A 20,068-nucleotide genomic window follows, 5' to 3' on the forward strand; every position below is an offset into this window, starting at 1 on the left:
TTCTGATTTTTAAAAACCCTTTATAAAAGGTTCTTTTACTCCCTCCTCCAAATAAAATCTTGCCTTATATTCCAATTTGGAAAACAGAGAGAGAAAAGGTGATGTGCTGTGTGCTCAGTCGTGTCCGACTTTTGCGATCCCACGGACCACAGACCACCAGGCTCTCCTGTCCATGAGACTCTCCAGGCAAGAATACTGGAGTGGGTTGCCGTTTCCTTCTCCCAGAAAGACAGAAAGAAGATCAGTGGTTGCCCACAGATGGGAAGTAGAGCGGGGTGGTGGTGGTGATGGTGCAAGTGTAAGATGGAGGTAGGAAGAGATGGGTGGGATGGATTTCAGGGAGAAATGAGGAAACACTGGGGGGTAATGAATATATTCATATATTCATTAACTTAATTGTTTCATGACATTGTATGGTATATAGAGTCAGAGCTTTTTGAATTATTTCATTTGATTATGTGGCTTACTATATGTTAATTATACTACGACACAGTTACTAATAAAAGAAAACCAGGAAACGTCCTCAGGTCCTTGTCTCATCCAACATGGTGCTCCTCAATTCCCTACACTTGGTACCCAGTTTTAAAAACTTTCATATAGTTTGAAAGAATAGCTTTAAAACTTTTGTCTTAAATACTAATGACATGCCTTGCTTAGGTCATCAATCAATAGATTTATGTGTCTCCAGGGATAACTTGATATCATATTGCTCATTACACTGATCTTCATTTTGTTTATAAACCTCCCTTGAAAAGTACATTAGAATAAAATTAGTGGATGGTGAGAAAACATAAATTGGCAAGGTAATGGGAAGGACAACAGAGACAAAGATGAAAAGGAAAATAAAATTTCAATTTGTAATATAGACCAATCATACCTATTAGAGACATATAACTTTGAATTGATTAAAAAGGAATTTTAAATATCCGTATTCTTACAGATTTTCAAGTCTATTGGCTTGTCACAAAAAGTTCAAAGAATGAAAATAAGTGCCTAAAAAAGCTTGAGATATAAGAAACTGACTACAACATGAATTAGCATACTAAGAAAACTTATTTACATATATCTGCTTTCTTCCCCACAGTATCTCACATTAAGCTAAATAACCTTAATTGCTAAATTAAACAATTTTATAAAATTAAAAGATGGGAAGATAGCAAATAAAAACAAAATTCTGCTTTAGTAGCAAAATATAATACATTTCAGTGTAACTCTGAAACCAATATAAATAATCCATATTATTAAATACTGAAAGCAAGTAGTTTTACTGCCAATCACAGTGCTACCCTGCAGTGAGAAACACTAAGTTGCGCATGTACTCACGACTCCCAGCATCCTCTGCAGAAGTCATGTCCACAGGGCATGTCCACTGGGTCTTCAAATACTGAAATACTGCACATGCAAATGTCACACTGAAAATGAAGGAAAATGAGTTTAACAAAGTCATACTCTCGAAGAATATTCCTTTGTTCATTAGTTCATGGCAAAAAATGCCAGCAATTTATGTAATCAAAGTGTTTCAAAATTATAAGGGAACTTAAAATTACTGTGCCTATCTTTGACTAAATAACAAATATCATGCTTACCTCATTATAAATTGCTGTGGGATTGAAATGTTTTAATGCAAAAGTTAAATTCTTAAATTCTAAATTTATGTGCTAAATTAGTCAGCAACTATTTGTTTTGAAAGGAAACATAAGAAACAAATCATTACAATCTATTCAGGTCAAGATCAAATTGCTCCTTGTGAGATAACCACTTCAATATGGTGTCCTTCACCCTATACTCAACCCAGAAAATCTACAAAAATAAAAAGTAACTTTATTTTTTCAATACAGCAACTCAGGATATTCACAGTAGCAACTGAAGGATTTCTACCCAGGGAACCATGCTACAAAACTTTGTATCTTCTACGCATAACTAGGAGAATCAAACTTTAAAATGTTACAGATGTGAATTACATAAGTAGGATGCTGTTTTCCAAGAAGCTCCAGATAAAATCTGGAGTGCATTCCTACTTATCATGTATTTTGAGCAGCTGAATTATTCAAGAAACATAAAAATTGTTTATATAAGTGCATCAATGGTTTGGCAATTAAAAATGGATACAATGGCAGTACTGTGTCTCAATAAAAAGCAAATATTTATTATGGAAATATTATCTGGATGAATAACTGGATGAATGTATCTGGATGAATAACTCCAGAAGCTTCATTGAAACACAGTTATCAATGTATTATAAATGTATTCTAAAAAATATAAAAATATTTTCATTTTTTGGTTTTAGGTGCCTACCACAAACTCAACTTTTAATATTTCAATATGGCTTATTCAAAACTGTAAGTAACTGGAGCTTTTCAGTGAAAATATCATAAGCAGTTTTGCCAAAACCTTTAATGTTTCCTGTTTTAAAAGAGAAAAGAAAGCCCACTTGTTTTTCAATCTATAATTCAGGGATCACAAAAATAGTCTCTGATAATAAATATTTAACCAAAGCATGAAATAATCGAGCCCTTTAAGCAGGGTTCAGAATTCAATTACAAGAATACAACTAGAGGCTCCATGAATCCACGTTAAAATTAAAACTGTGAGAAGGACACTGAGTACTAAACCGTACCAAGCTGGTGTCCAAATCCCCAGGCGATAAACTTAGTTCATCTGGAGAGGTGACGGAGGAGCGGGTAGTCCTTGGAGTTCTTGGAGAAGGGAGTGTGTCCCAGGCATTACACCCGCTTGGTGGTGGCGTTGGCATCTGAACACCTGATCGCTGGCAGCAGTTCTCTGGGTTGGACATCCAAGCTTCAAGTAATTTCTCCCTGTCCCAGTCTTTAAGACAAATGGAATGGATATCTCTCAAATAACAGAGAAAATATGGTGCTGTTTTAAGAGCTTCATAATAACAAAAGAGAGACTAAATTACAGGGCTATAGGTCCTCTAGGAAGAAAAGCTATTTGTTAGCAAAGCTGTAATTACAAATGACATATTTAGGTATGTTATATCCTTTCATATTTTTAAACAGAATTTAAACTTTTATAATTTACCATGGCTTACCACCATGTCAATATTTAACAAGATGGCTAAAAATTTCAGGCATTTCTACTCATAATCAAAAGTGGTGGCTCACACATCATTGGAATTTACTAACTTTTTATTGGTAAAGGTTTGATTAAGCCACTTTATTCTTTCAAGAATAACATATAACTTCACAATTGGCCTCACTGCTATCAAGTTGTAAATATTACATAGTTCATAATAAACATGTCAAAATGCCAACAACTCCTAAAAATTCATTTGATAAACATCTTGAAAGCAGAAAGAACTTCTTAAGGGATTATGATTATAAAGTTTTAGGGAATTTGATGTAAATTATATATTAAGTGAGCCTGAATCTGGCTTAACGAAAAAGGTTATCTTTCTACTATGAATACTTTTAGAACAGCCGAGTGACCTACGTTATTATACAGAGTCACAAAAACCTAAACCTTTAAAAACAATAAACTGATATATCCAATGATTTTGCTAGGTGTTTAACATATATTATTTCACCCATTCCTCCCAATAAACTTTGCAATCATTATTGAGGTGAAGAAACCAAGACTTGGGGAAATTATGTGACTTGGCCAGGCTCAAACAGATATGAGGTATATGAAACAAACTTCTGTGAATCCAAAGTCTGTGTTCTTTCCACTGCAGCCCAATAAAGCACAGGTCAAGAGTAACATAGAGTCAATTATTTACCATAGGCCCATTCTATATCATTTTACAAACCAAATACAAATATCTGTGGAAACTCTATATGGAAGACTTTTTTCATCCATATTAAGTCAATATATTTGGCAGTTTAACAGGATAATTAGGATTCAGGTATGCAATGGAGACAGAGTGTGTTTCCACAGGTGCAAAGGCATAGAAGTACAATGGAGAGATGTGAACAGCTCTGTAAAGTTCCAGGGTACTATACTTTGGTTTGGGGAGATGGAAGATAAGATTGGAAATAGGAGTCAGATTACAAAGAAGAAAAATCCAACAACTGAAAAGCTCTGCATACAAGTGTATTCTGGGAAATGTTGCTAAATGGACCTGAGGTTTTTGATAGGTCACCACAGGCATACCTTGAAGATATTGCAAGTTTCCTTCCAGACCACTGAAATAAAACACAGTGTAACAAAGCAAGTCATACAATTTTTTTTTGTCTCCCAGTACATGTAAAGATTATGTTTACACTACATTGGCTTTTTTTTTTTTTTAACTATAATGCTATTGCACACTTAACAGGACTACAGTACCTTAATTAAAATACTTCATTGCTAAAAAACACTAACCATCATCGGACAAGGTAGGGTTGCCACAAATCTTCAAGTTGTAAAAAATGCAACATCTACAAAGCACAACAAAGTGAAGTGCAATAAAACAAGATATACTTGTAATTAACAAGTTCTTAGAACAGTATGATTATTTTTCAAGTCTCCATTAAAACACTTTTAAATAAAAGGAGAAAAGAACGGCTATAATGTATATACACACAAACAAATTAAATTCTAGTCTTGGATTCTGTCATATCGTTCATTTAGCAAACATCTATTGAGTGTCTTTTATGTGCCATACACTATGTCAAGCTGTAGGGATACAATGGGAGGGAAAAACAGGCACAATTCCTGCTTTCATGGAATGTAAAGTCGAGTAAAGAGAAAGTCATTAAATAAAATCAACACATTAAAAAAAATCATCACTGTCAGAAGCAGCATTAAGAAGAGGTAGAGACTCCCATTTAGGGAGGTCAGAGGTGACTGGGGAAATGGCCCGGAGTGAACATCTGAGGGATGAGAGAGAGCTAACTAGGTAAAAGGGAGATGTAAAAGGGAGAGCTAACGAGGTAAAAGGTCTCCAGAGACCAGAAGACCAGAAGGAGACCAGAAGCACTGTCTGAGGGAGGCTGAAGAAACAGACTGGGACTAGGCCATATTGGGGGCTTCCCTGATGCTCAGTGGTAAAGAATCTGCCTGCAGGGCAGGAGCTGCATGAGACATGGGTTCAGTCCCTGGGTCGGGAAGATCCCCTGGAGGGGGGCATGGAAACACACTCCAATATTCTTGCCTGGAGAATCCCATGGACAGAGGAGCCTGGAGGGCTACAGTCCATAGAGTCACAAGGACTTGGACATGACTGAAGCGACTTAGTATGCATGCAGTCCATATAGAACTTCTAAGTAGCACTCCTGTCATCAGTTTATGAGTGACAGGAAGCCAGTGAAAAATCTGGCATATGGGTAGGAAGAAAAGGTTGTCACAGTTAGATTTGAACAGATCTTTCTGGCTACAGAATGGAGAAAGAAATCGAACAGGGTGATAGTGGAGGGAAGGGCAGACTAACAAGGAGGCTACTGGGAAGTACAAGTAAGAGATTATGCAGCAAAGGCCATGGCTGGCACAGTGGGGATGAAGAGAAAGGGAGAAGTTAAGATTTGGGAGGTCAGACTTAAACTTTGGTGACAACGGGATATAGTGACTAAAGGAGAGGAAATGTCAAAGTTTTTGTCCCAGGTCTACCATGTTAGTTGGTTGGTGCCGCCTTCCATGTAAATAGGAAATACCAGAGACTCAGGTACAGGTTTAACAGTGTGATTTTAATTTTAGACGTGATGAGATATTCTAGAGGTACTTTCAAATAGGCAGTTAAATATAAGTGTGTAGAGATCAGAGAAGAAGTCTAGTCCAGAGGGAGGAATACCTACAGAAGCCTTGGGAGAAGATGTCATTTCCTAGGAAGAGAGTCGTGAGAGGAAAAGATGTGGACTATTCAAGTTTAATTACCTCAGAAGTGATGAGTCTCCAAAGGAGCTTTAAAAAATACTTCAATATACATTTACTCTAAGGACAGTCAAACTAGACTTAGTCTCATATTTTAAAAAACAGAAATGGCAACCAGCTCCAGTATTCTTGCCTGGAAAATTCCATGGACAGAGGAGCCTGGCGGGCTAGAGTCCACGGGGTCACAAAGAGTTGGACACGACTGAATGACTGAGCAAACACACAAGTAAATTTTACTTATTTTCTCATTAGGTAGCTTTCAACTATTAATACATGTTACTTTTATTACTGAGGAAATGCTCAGAAAATGACCTTTGTATTTTTAACAGAGTCATTCTTAAAATTCAATTACTTCTCAGTAAATATAGCCAAACATTTCTGTCTTCTGTCTTCTTCAACCTCATTACTTTGGGACTAAATTTGACAGTACATAAAATAATGCTTAAATCTATTTTCTGTGGAAAGCTGAATGAATGTTACCAAGGATACAATCTATAAATCTACCAAAGAGTTCAGTTTAATAGCTCTGAAACAGAGTCCATCCAGGCTTTGACAGCAATTAGTGTAAACTGTAGTTCTGTGTACTATTTTATTCACTAACATCATTTACCTCTGAAAATCTTATTTGATTATCAAATGTCACTGATATTACCTAGAAGAATGTAGAAGAAATGTTCATTTGAAAGCCTGCATTAGCCTCTATTTTATGCTCTAACAGGGGAATGCAATATATTAACAGAACTCTTAAGTTATCAAAAAAGTTATCACAGAATAGACAAAAAAAGTCAACTAGTAAAATTCAATTAGATATCACCTTATTAGAGTTGAGCCTATTATGTAAAAGAAGTAAGTTAAGGAAATATCAATGGAGTGAAAATGGAGTTTATCACTTAAAAATACTTGATGACATAATGTGTAAACACTAGAGAAGAAAATCTTTGTTTTAATTACAATAAAGTTACTGGTTAAGTTAGCCTTAGATTTTTACAGGATACAATATTATAAGTTAGAATCATGATACATTATATAACTTAGCTGAATGTAGACACCTGTGGCAGAAATGGGTCTACACACAGAGCAGAATTGCTGCTCACAGTGAAATGTGACCATGTGACTAAATTCTGGTCAGTGGAATGATTTATGTCAGGGGTGATTTATGTCACTTCTGGGACAGGCTCAAAAAACCTCCCGCATCTTTATCTGCATGCTTTTTCCTTTCTGACTGGTTGGCTAGAAGGGAGCGAATCCCCAGGGCAACCTCAGAAGCCACTGTTAGGGTGGCAGAGCCTCTCAGTCAGTCGGGATAACTGTATGGAGCAGAGCCACTGCCCCATTCCTAACCTAAATAAAACACCTTAGACTACTATTACGATTAAGACACATTTACTGTGGTTGACTCTATACTTTCACTTCAGCAGTGGCTTACTCTAATATAACTGGCACAACACAGCCCCTCACAGATGAATGACTTCTACTTTTATGCCAGCTCTATATTATATGTAAATGCACTCTCTTTATTTGAAAGCTCAAGCAAAGGACAGGTCGCTGTGAACCTTACACAAAAGAAATACAGTTTAAAATATTTTGTATTTCTTTACAAGTTTCTATATTATGACTGTTAAGCATTATTACTGATTAAAAGGAAAATATCTTTAAATTCTAAGATTTTAAAAACTATTTTGAATTCCTCAATTTCATTTTTGAACCAGGTCTAGATTTTTTTCCCCAAAGGATTACTTCAAAGTTTAAAAAGATGACAATGGAGAAATAGGGTTCTATAATAAAAAATGGGTTTAATATGTACAAATAACATTTCAAATATATTATCTATTCATTCTGTAACTATGTTCTCAGGGCTTAAGGGATGGTTATTGTGGAAACAAACAAAAAAAAAACAACAATAAAAAGCTGCCCTCTAAGAGCTCCCAGGTTAATGTAGAGAAAAAGCAAATACAGAGATTATTGCAATATTGTATTCTAAGTTTATGACACATGTATGCACAGGATATAATGGGAAGAGACAGGAAGGCTCTCAAAGTAATGCTGGGAATACATAAGCTGAAAAGATTTCCTGGAAGCGGTGCTTAATGAAGACAAGCAGGAGTGGGTAAACATGTGGAGACTGACGGCCCAGATGCACAAGCCTGAATCATGAAGATATACTAAAGAGATGGGATATTCTATGTCTGGGGAGAGCCAGTGAAGGGTTTTTCAGCAGGGGAGATAAATGCTCAAAATTTTAAAATGCAATATAAAAAATGAATACAGGTGAAGAGGAATGCCAACACTGGACTACAATTTAGATGAAAAATAACGACAAACTGAATTTAAGTCAGGGGCAGTGAGAATGGAAAGAGCTAGGGGACTGGGGAGAGGATGGGAGCTATTTAGGAAGAGAAATGATGAGGCTGTGCTCAAATGTGATAGAGAGGCAGAAGGAAAGTGTGACTTCTCAGTCTGGTCAGGGTGATTAAATGAATCTGGAGGCCATTTATCAAGACAGTGGGAGAAATGATGAGTTCATGTATGGACATCCTTTGGTTGGGGAGAAAAGGTCAAAAAGCCATTTAGAAATAAAGTCTTGAATACTTCATTAAGGTCAGGTTGTAGACATGTTCTTTATTATCTAGGTGGTTTTTGAAACCCTTGGTGTCATTAGATAAATGTGCACAACAATGTTTCTCAGATAAGGGTCTATTTGGTAGGCTGTTTATAACACATGTTTTTATGCCTATTCCCTCACCTAAACAAAAGGCTTAGATTCTCTAGAAGTTATCCTAAGAATTTCTAGTTAGTTTCCCAGGAAATTCTTATTTATACCAAAAGTTAGAGGCACTGGTATATAAAATGGAAAAGAGTGTCAAGTACAGAACTCTGGGAAATAGCAATATTGAAGCTGGTGATTCTGGAGGGTTATATACCAAATTATTCACAGAAATGACCAAAGGAAGATGAAATGTGCAGTTTAAAATTTTCTTCTAATCAAAAGATCATATAAAATTTTTTGGAAGTAGGCATTCTATTTTAATACAGATGATGAAGAATTTATAGTTAAAACAAGGAGGTATGTCTCAAAATTACTGGATGAGAAAAGCCATTCACCTTTCCCTTTTTAAAAGTAATTTCTAAATCAGAAAAAAACTCTTTGAATAAGCCAAAATGTCAAATATCAAGTGTGTAATTGGAGGGTCCAACTCAACATGTGACAATTCCCAGAATGGTTGTCTTAAGGATCACAGAGGACTTAAAATAAGCTAAGCACTTAGTTTCTAAGTAAAGTTGGTAATGTCCTCAAAAAAATTTTGAAAATGAACAAAAAAAACCCCACCTTAAAAGGAACAGTATGTTCTTGTGTTGACTCTTATAGATTTTGCTTTGTGCATTTCATGGTGAGAAACAGTTTTTACATAAATACAACTGCTGCTGGTTAACTGACTTTATTTAATCAGCTTTAGTAAAAATTAATGTCAAAACCAGGACTAGGACTATGGACTCCAACTCTCAACCCTGCTCAAATCAGATACATTTCTAAAATTAGACAATCTATAAGTTGGTTTACTTGTTTAATTTTCAAAAAGAGATTTCTTATTTCTTCTCTATGATTCATAGCCAGTTTATATTTACTTCAAAACACAAGGATGCTGAGTACTGCAGTCACCACTGCACAAACAACAACTCAGGCTTGTTTAGCAAACTATTTTGTTTTATATTAAAACATTAAAACAGCCACCTTTTTTTTCATATTGATTGGTATTTATTTTAGGACATGCCATGTCAAAATAAAACAAGAGAGTCAATCCTTGCCTTTAACAATAATATTGTATTATAAAAGCGCTTTACAACTCCATCTCATTTTTGAGTACCAGTTACTGGGGTATGTGGGCTGATGATTATCTGAAAGCATTTCTCTATTCACATCCATAATCCAAGTGCTCTCTGAATATTATAAGGTGACAGTAAGTGGGAAGTGGAGGAGGAGGAGGAAAGAGAAGGGAATAAGTTTCTCCCAGTTAAGGGTTTGTTGCAATGAGGGGATGAGGACGTATGAAGATATTTTTGCTGTCTTTTCACCCTTATACTGTGTTAAGTAATGCTTACAACATAAATTCAGCAGGCTTTTCCTGAGCTGTAACTCAGAAATTTACTTCCTGCAAACAATGTATTTACAAATGTGTTTATTAACTTACACAGCAATCTCACAGTAACTAGTAAAGATTAAAATGGTGCACTCCTAGTATATTTGTTTACAGTATTTTAAGGGAAATACATATTGCCATTGTGATAAAGCTCTAAATAGACCGAATAAAACATCTAAAAATTGAAAGTAGTTAAAAAAGGCAAAGAAATAAATATCACCAAAGAAAAAAGATTGTAGCTTAAATAGAAAACCGAATCACTAATTAACCAAACTATACAGATCTAATAAAAAGCAAAACCACGTTGAGAGAACATTAAAAAAATGCTGAAAAATAAGGCATAAATCTGCATAATGTTAAGTTTTATTTTTATTCTCTCCTTTTCCTTCTTCTATGCATGCTTGTTCAGATCTGCCTCTAAGGGCTTATAAGAAAACCTTCCATATTCAATTTGATCTCAAATGTCCTGGGCAAAGTATCTGCTACTCTGTTGAAGATTCTATACTTGGTAAGCTTTAGATATCATTGTTTCCATTTGTTACAGTAATTTTGATCAAGGTGCCAAATTTATATTCTTCTAAAAACTGAAAGTAGTTAAAAAAGGCAAAGAAATAAATATAACCAAAGAAAAAAGATTTATTCTTCTTAAAGGAATTTAAGGATCTTAAAGGATCTCTACAGTGCCTTGCCTGCATAGCATTTTTTAAAAAGAAACAAAGGAAGAAATAAAGAAAAGAAACTCAAGAGAAATCTATTGCTTAAAAAACTTTTCCTTTTCAAACAGATCTCTATTTTGACAATTTTAAAATCTTGGGAGAATTAGCTCTTAGAAGAATTAAGTATTTAAAATGTTCTGAAAAAACAAGAGAAAAGTAAAAGTGCTTCAAAACAGCCATCTTTTAACTGTGAAAAGTTTCAAAAAGTACTCAGGACATTTCTTTCATTACCATGAGCTCGAAGTAAAGCTTCAGCAGTAAATAGTGGAGCCTGGAGCATGTCTGCTGTTTCCACAATAAGCATATCTTTCAATCTACGAAGATCCTGAGGTCTTAATCCTTCATACGGCTTTAAAGAGAAGAAAAACAAAATTAAATTGGCTATTATACCTTTAGGAAGTTCTGCAAATCTGTAAATAAATATATGTGGTTATCATTTATTTAATCTTTCAGTTCTGGGTTGGCAATGAAGCTAAAAAGGCACTGTATCGTCCTCTATCACGAATTTCAAAACTACTTTATCACAAGTCTTTTTTTAAGTTGGAAAGTAGATGCCTGGTCTCATGAACCTCATCACTCTAAAACAAACAATTATACTATAATGACAAGATCATCTTACTTGATAGTTTCAAAAATCTAAATAATACTAAAAAAAAGCATTAGAAATAAAAACCTACAATTTCACCACTGACCAATGGTCATGATTAACGTTCTCAAGTATTTTTATCCAGTCTTTTCTTTCTGCAAATCAGCTGTATATGAGTATGTATGTATTCACTTAGATACAGTTTTAATCACTGAACCACCAACATTTATACTTAGTAGGACTGAATTTGGAGAAAAGTGATTATGACATACTATTCAACTTACTCATAAATGTATTATCTCTGTTTATTCAAGTGTTTGTTAACACTTCATAAAGGTACTTTATCATTTCAGGTGTTTTTTTATTCTTTTGTGTTCCTTTATCCTTTCCCCCCTTGCTTTTAACAGAAAATATATAAAGAATAAAATCACAAATGTCTCACTATTCGTAAGTTTATAAATGCCAAAATAACCTGTGACATGTTTTCCTCATTTCATTTCCCTAATTTCCCCCTCCTGCTTATGGCAATCACTACCATGAACTTGATTTGTAGCTACTGTTATAATAAGGCATAACATTATAAACATCACTAAGCAATTTGCCTTTATTTTTATTCAATATTGCATTTTTATTATTAATACTGATATAAATATCTACTTCAATCCTTTAAACAGATGTAACCAGCTTACTGCAGTAAGCACAGAACTAAAGGTAACAACTTAAAAAGCAGGAGAAATTCTGAACTACTCATCAGAATTACAACCACTGAGGATGTCCTTTGGTGACATTTATCAAATATTCCAGAGAGTTCTGGAAACCCCAGAACAGATGCAGTTAGTAAACCCCATCTTTTACAGTTGATTTACAGATATTTTAAAATTAGATATTAACTTTATTTTTTGTTTTGCTTTTTTTAAATTATCATGGAAACCATTTCCTCAATTCTTACTCAACCTCATATGACAGGAACTGTATTCATCAAGGCTATTTCTCTCACTCGATACAAGTTTTCTAACCCTAAAATGTCTTCTGGTAGGGATGCATATATAAGCAATGAGTGCATTCATGACAGGAAAGACTGACAGACTTGACTGCAAAAACACTGCCAAGATTTAAACATAAAAACTGTGTTGCTTTTACAATAAATGCTGGAGAGGGTGTGGAGAAAAGGGAACCCTCTTACACTGTTGGTGGGAATGCAAATTAGTACAGCCACTATGGAAAACAGTGTGGAGATTTCTTAAAAAGCTGGAAATAGAACTGCCATATGACCCAGCAATCCCACTTCTGGGCATACACACCAAGGAAACCAGATCTGAAAGAGCCACATGCACCCCAATGTTCATCGCAGCACTGTTTATAATAGCCAGGACATGGAAGCAACCCAGATGCCCATCAGCAGACGAATGGATGAGGAAGCTGTGGTACATATACACCATGGAATACTACTCAGCCATTAAAAAGAATTCATTTGAATCAGTTCTAATGAGATGGATGAAACTGGAGCCCATTATACAGAGCGAAGTAAGCCAGAAAGATAAAGACCATTACAGTATACTAACACATATATATGGACTTTAGAAAGATGGTAACGATAACCCTATATGCAAAACAGAAAAAGAGACTCAGATGTATGGAACAGACTTGGACTCTGGGAGAAGGAGAGGGTGGGATGTTTCAGGAGAACAGCATTGAAACATGTATATTATCTAGGGTGAAACGGATAACCAGCTCAGGTTGGGGACATGAGACAAGTGCTCGGGCCTGGTGCACTGGGAAGACCCAGAGGGATCGGGTGGAGAGGGAGGTGGGAGGGGGGACTGGGATGGGGAATACATGTAAATCCATGGCTAATTCATATCAATGTATAACAAAAACTACTGTAATGATGTAAAGTAATTAGCCTCCAACTAATAAAAATTAAAAAAAAAAAAAAACTGTGTTGCTTTTAATATATAAGGAATCTGTGGCAATCATTAAATTTAAAATATCAAAAGTCACAAAAACATAAACATCCTTAAGTATATAAGCTCTTTACCTAACAAAATGGCCAATGTTTGAAAACAAAAAACAAAAAACCCAACAATCACCCTCAATATTGCTAAGGTTGTAGTGAAATAGTCCTCTGATATACTGTGGGTAAAAAAAGTAATTGGTATGTCATTTAAAAACTAAGCATCACATCCCATGAGTCTTTAAAATATTCATCTTTTGACTCAATAATCTTACTTACAGGAATTCATCCTAAGGTCTAATTGCAATGCGAACAGAACTGGTCATCTGGAATGTTACTTATAAAAGTGACAAAATGCAACTAACTCAAATGTACTTTAAGGGAGTTAAAGGATATCTACACGTTAAGAGTAGTCCGCAGTCACTCAAAATATTTCCTGTAATTTTATAAATACCAAGAAATGTTAAGGAAAATAAAAAAGTACAGGATACAAAATGTCCAATATCATCACACTGATGAAAAATGGAAGGCAAAATGTTACAAGTATTATTTATAAGAGGTAGAACAATGAATATTTAAAATTCTTACTGTGATTTTTATAAAGAGTATGTTTGGTTGAAAAAAATTTAATTAAAAAAATTAAAGAAAAGTTACTGGGGATGTTAAGGAGCTTTAAGCACTGGCAGAGCACGCACGCAGCCAGCCGGCAGTGTCACTCTGCTTTATAAACGATGGTAAAGCCTAACACTGAATACACCACAAGGCACACTCTGTTCATGGTCTGCTATACCAATACATGCATTCAGCTATACTGCCATGAATCTCTACATATTATAGGTATCCTATGACCCTAACTAGAAAAAAAAATTAACCTAAACTTCGAATATAGTTTATTATTATATCCCTCTCTAGGGATTAACTAAAATGAAATTAAAAAGGGAAATTTAATCCAAACTATCCTTTAAACAGTACCCCCAAATCATCATGTACAGCTTGCTTTTAGGCTAATTTATAAAATACAGCTTTTCATGCGGAAACTCACAAATCCCTTCACGATTAAATCTGAGTATTCATTCTAGCCTAGAAGTTATTCACTATATATGACACTGCTTCTAGAAAATGTGCTCTAAGTTCAGATTTGGGACTCCAGGTATTTTTCTTGGCTACTGATAATGAAAAACAACATTTCTTGATATTCCCAGTGGTGGCAGCTGTATATTTCCTGGTATTAATTCCCAAATGTTCCTCTTTAGAGTAGCCTTCATTCTACCTAACTTATGTTGAACAAAATAAAATTTGATTTTAGATATATTAAGAAAGGAATAATGTAAACCAACCTGTATAGATTCCTTTTTAAAAAAAATACACAGCTTAAAACTTAAGTAAGTAACAATGGAGGAAAAATAGTTCTTGAAGGAAAAAGACATACTGCCTACATGAACATGTAACATGATCACTCTGAATCTCTGCAATTGAACTAGGTTATGTGAAGCATTTTAATACACTGTTTAGTCCCAGGTCAGTAGGAGTCCAATATGCTACTGGGGAAGACTGGGGAAATGCTCCAGAAAGAATGAAGAGGCTGGGCCAAAGCAGAAACCATGCTGAGTTGTGGGTGTGGCCTGGTGGGGAAAGTAAAGTCTGATTCTATAAATAATAATAACACATTGGAACCCAGGATGTTAGGGTCCATGAATCAAGGTGAACTGGCTGTTGTCAAGCAGATGGCAAGAGTGACCATCCACATCTCAGGAATCACTGAATTAATTAAAATGGGCGGGAATGGGAGAATTTAATTCAGATGACCATTATATCTACTACTGTGGGCAAGAATTCCTTAGAAGAAATGGAGTAGCTGTCATAGTCAACAAGAGAGTCTGAAATGCAGTACTTGGGTGCAATCTCAAAAACAACAGAATGATCTTGGTTTACTTCCAAGGCAAACCTTTCAGCATCAGAATAATCCAAGTTTATTAGCTCCAAACACTAACACTGAAAAAGCTGAAGTTGAATGGTTCTATGAAGCCCTACAAGACATTCTAGAACTAACACTAAAAAAAGATGCCCTTTTCATCACAGGAGACTGGAATACAAAAGTAAGAAGTCAAGAGAAACCTGGAGTAATAGGCAAGTTTGGCTTTGGAGTACAAAATGAAGCAGGGCAAAGGCTAACAGAGTTTTGCCAAGAGAACGCACTCATCATAGCAAACACCCTCTTCCAACAACACAAGAGAAGACTCTACCTACGGACATCACCAGATGGTCAATACCAAAATCTGACTGATAATATTTTTTGTAGCTAAAGATGGAGAAGCTCTATACAGTCAGCAGAAACAAGACCAGGAACTGACTGTGACTCAGATCATAAACTCCTTATTGCAAAATTCAGACCTAAATTGAAGAAAGTAGGGAAACCACTAGACCATTCCAGTATGACCTAAATCAAATTCCTTATGATTATACACTGGAGGTGATGAATCAATTCAAGGAATTAGATCTGGTAGACAAGAGTGCCTCAAGCACTATGGATGGATGTTCGTAACACTGTACAGGAGGTGGTGACTAAAACCATCTCCAAGAAAAAAGAAATGCAAGAAGGCAACATGGTTGTTTAAGGAGGTCTTAAAAATAGCTGAGAAAAGAAGAAAAGTGAAAGTCAAAGGAAAGAGGGAAAGATATACCCATCTGAAGGTAGAGTTCCAGAGAACAGCAAGGAGAGATAAGAAATCCTTCTTAGGTGAACAATGCAAAGAAATAGAGGAAAACAACAGACTGGGAAAGACTAGAGATCTTTAAAAAAAACTGGAGATACCAAGGGAACATTTCATGCAAAGATGGGCACAATGAAGGACAGAAACAGGAAGGACCTAACAGAGGCAGAAGAGACTAAGAAGAGGTGGCAAGAATACACAGAAGGACTGTACAAAAAAGGCCTTAATGACTCACATAGCCCTAGAGCCAGACATCTTGGAGTGTGAAGTCAGGTGGGCCTTAGGAAGCATCACTATGAACAAAGAGGGTGAATGTGATGGAATTTCTGCTGAGCTATTTCACATCCTAAAAGATGATGCTTTTAAAGTGCTGCACTCTTTAGTTCTTTGGCCCATTTTTTGATTGGGTCATTTCTTTTTCTGGAGTTGAGCTGGAGGAGTTGCTTGTATATTTTTGAGATTAATCCTTTGTCTGTTGCTTCGTTTGCTATTATTTTCTCCCAATCTGAGGGCTGTCTTTTCACCTTGCTTATAGTTTCCTTTGTTGTGCAAAAGCTTTTAAGTTTCATTAGGTCCCATTTGTTTATTTTTGCTTTTGTTTCTAAAATTCTGGGATGTGGGTCATAGAGGATCCTGCTGTGATTTATGTCGAAGAGTGTTTTGCCTATGTTCTCCTCTAGGAGTTTTATAGTTCCTGGTCTTACATTTAGATCTTTAATCCATTTTGAGTTTATTTTTGTGTATGGTGTTAGAAAGTAAAGAACTAAACAGACATTTCTCCAAGGAAGACATACAGATGGCTAACAAACACATGAAAAGATGCTCAACATCACTCAATATCAGAGAAATGCAAATCAAAACCACAATGAGATACCATTACACACCAGTCAGAATGGCTGCTATCCAAAAGTCTACAAGCAATAAATGCTGGAGAGGATGTGGAGAAAAGGGAACTCTCTTACACTGTTGGTGGGAATGCAAATTAGTACAGCCAGTATGGAAAACAGTGTGGAGATTTCTTAAAAAGCTGGAAATAGAACTGCCATATGACCCAGCAATCCCACTTCTGGGCATACACACCGAGGTAACCAGATCTGAAAGAGACACGTGCACCCCAATGTTCATCGCAGCACTGTTTATAATAGCCAGGACATGGAAGCAACCTAGATGCCCATCAGCAGACGAATGGATGAGGAAGCTGTGGTACATATACACCATGGAATATTACTCAGCCATTAAAAAGAATTCATTTGAATCAGTTCTAATGAGATGGATGAAACTGGAGCCCATTATACAGAGCGAAGTAAGCCAGAAAGATAGAGACCATTACAGTATACTAACACATATATATGGAATTTAGAAAGATGGTAACGATAACCCTATATGCAAAACAGAAAAAGAGACTCAGATGTATAGAACAGACTTGTGGACTCTGTGGGAGAAGGTGAGGGTGGGATGTTTCAAGAGAACAGCATCGAAACATGTATATTATCTAGGGTGAAACAGATCACCAGCCCAGGTTGGATGCATGAGACAAGTGCTCAGGCCTGGTGCACTGGGAAGACCCAGAGGGATCGGGTGGAGAGGGAGGTGGGAGGGGGGACCGGGATGGGGAATACATGTAAATCCATGGCTAATTCATTTCAATGTATGACAAAAACCACTGCAATGCTGTAAAGTAATTAGCCTCCAACTAATAAAAAAAATAATAAAGTGCTGCACTCAATATGCCAGCAAATTTGGAAAACTCAACAGTGGCCACAGAACTGGAAAAGGTCCGTTTTCGTTCCAATCCCAAAGAAAGGCAATACCAAAGAATGTTCAAACTACCATGCAATTGTACTTATTTCACATGCTAGCAAGGCAATGCTCAAAATCCTTCATGCTCGACTTAAACAGTACGTGAATCAAGAACTTCCAGATTTTCAAGCTGGATTTAGAAAAAGCAGAGGAATCAGAGATCAAATTGTCAACATCCACTGGATCATAGAGAAAGCAAGGGAATTCCAAAAAAAATCCCATCTATTTCTGCTTCATTGGCTTTGCTAAAGCCTTTAACTATGTGGATTACAACAAACTGGAAAATTCTTAAAGAGAAGGGAATACCAGATCACCTTACTTATCTCCTGAGAAACCTGTATAAAGGACAAGAAGCAACTGTTAGAACTAGACATTGAACAGCAGACTGGTTCAAAATTGGGAAAGGAGTATGTCAAGGCTGTATACTGTCACCCTGCTTACTTATCTTATAAGCAGAGTACATCATGTGAAACACCGGGCTGGATGAATTACTAGCTGGAAACAAGATTGTTGGGAGAAATATCAATAACCTCATATATGCAGATGACACTAATGGCACAAAGTGAAGAGGAACTAAAGAGCCGCTTAATGAAGGTGCAAAAGAAGAGTGAAAAAGCTAGCTTAAAACTCAACATTCAAAAAAATAAATATCATAGCATCCAGTCCAATCACTTCAGGCAGATAGATGGGGAAAAAGTGGAAACAGTGACAGATTTTATTTTCTTGGGCTCCAAAATCAGTGCAGACAATGTCTGCTGTCATAAAATTAAAAGTTGCTTGCTTATTGGAAGAAAAGCTATGACAAACCTAGAGAGCGTATTAAAAAGCAGAGACATCACTTTGATGACAAAGCTCCGTACAGTCAAAGCTATGGTTTTTCCAGCAGTCATGTATGGAAGTGAGAGCTGGACCATAAAGAAGGCTGAGCATCAAAGAACTAATGCTTTCAAATTGTGGTGCTGGAGAAGATTCTTGAGAGTCCCTTGGACAGCAGGGAGCTCAAACCAGACAATCCTAAAGGAAATTAGCCCTGAATATTCACTGGAAGGACTGATGCGGAGGCTCCAACACTTTGGCCACCTGATGTGTAGAGCCAACTCATTGGAAAAAACCTTGATGCTGGGAAAAGATTGAGGGCAGGAGGAGAAGGGGGTAACAGAGGATGAGATGGTTGGATGGCATCATTGACTCAATGACATGAGTTTAAGCAAACTCTGGGAGATAGTGAAGGACAGGGAACTGGCATGCTGCAGTCCATGGGGTCGCAAAGAGTTGGACACAACTTACTGACTCAAAAACAACAACATGAAAAAAAAAAAAAACCCAACAACAACAACATGGAGGCAGTATCCCTCTCTACCGCAGGAAGGATTAAAATGAAGGCGCCTTTCTCTTTTCTGTTGCAAAGATAAATTGCTTCTATTTTTAGATTAATACAAACCATCAATAACCTTCAAAGTAGTCCAATACTGATACCAAGAAAGAAAAAGTAAACTACTTTAAAGACAAACAGGGAATAAAAGTGCCTCTTTTGCATCAGTGCATATTACTGCTACCAAAATACCACTGAAGAAAACTGAAACAGTCCAACATATAAATTGTACCACTTTGATGCCATGTATAAAGTGATAGTATCTTCAAAAACTGTTTCAGAAGAGACTATGACAAAGGAGTTATTAAAGAAATATTTATTTTCCCCCACAATTAAAATAGCTTTCCCCTGATTATATAGGTGAAATAAGTTCATTGTTAGAAAAAAATGAAAAAAAAAAAAAAAACCAAAAAAACAGGTATTTATTGACCAAGTATATTGGTAACTGTTAAAATTTTAAAAGACACTTGGGGAAGGAGAGGATATTTCCAATTTTTCTCAGTACCAACCTCACATTAGCTGACCCCTGAGCTTAGCCTGGCTCAGTGGTAAAGAATCTGCCTGCCAATGTGGGTGACAGGAGACTCAGGTTCTATCCTGGGTTGGTAAGTTCCCCTGGAGAAGGGAATGGCTACCCATTGCAGTGTTCTTGACTGGACAACCCCATGGACAGAGGAGCCTGGCGGGCTGTAGTCCATGGGGTTGCAAAGAGTTGGACATGACTGAGCACACAGCACAGAGCTTACTTAGCCTGAGAAAGAGTGGGGAAAGAATAGGCAGAGAAAGACTCAGGGCTCTCCAGAGGAAAGCAGCTACCCCCTCCTAAGTGTGGTAGCCAGCCAAGGCAATGGCCAACCATACTGGTTCCCTGTCAGAAAAGGAGCTTCGAGCCTTCCTGAGTTATAGGCTGGGAGGGGAGAGGGATGGATGGGTTCTTGAGATGGCTTTCACAGTACTGTATTGCTCAGTTTTTCCTTCCCTTATC

At 36.4% G+C, this 20,068-nt stretch overlaps 1 protein-coding gene across 4 annotated transcripts in view; it reads right to left on the reverse strand.

Moving 5' to 3' along the window:
• Positions 1-20,068, reverse strand: part of ANKIB1 (ankyrin repeat and IBR domain containing 1) — a 150,385-nt gene that overhangs the window by 44,459 nt on the left and 85,858 nt on the right. For all 4 annotated transcript variants that reach the window (XM_020902183.2, XM_020902171.2, XM_070471782.1 and 1 more), the window contains 3 exons: positions 10,892-11,009; positions 2,618-2,826; positions 1,324-1,412 (listed from right to left, as the gene is read on the reverse strand). In XM_020902183.2, coding sequence (XP_020757842.1) covers positions 1,324-1,412; positions 2,618-2,826; positions 10,892-11,009 — 416 coding nt within the window. The remainder of the gene's footprint in view (positions 1-1,323; positions 1,413-2,617; positions 2,827-10,891; positions 11,010-20,068) is intronic.

The sequence above is a fragment of the Odocoileus virginianus genome, chromosome 1 (assembly GCF_023699985.2).
Source record: "Odocoileus virginianus isolate 20LAN1187 ecotype Illinois chromosome 1, Ovbor_1.2, whole genome shotgun sequence".
NCBI lineage: Eukaryota > Metazoa > Chordata > Mammalia > Artiodactyla > Cervidae > Odocoileus > Odocoileus virginianus.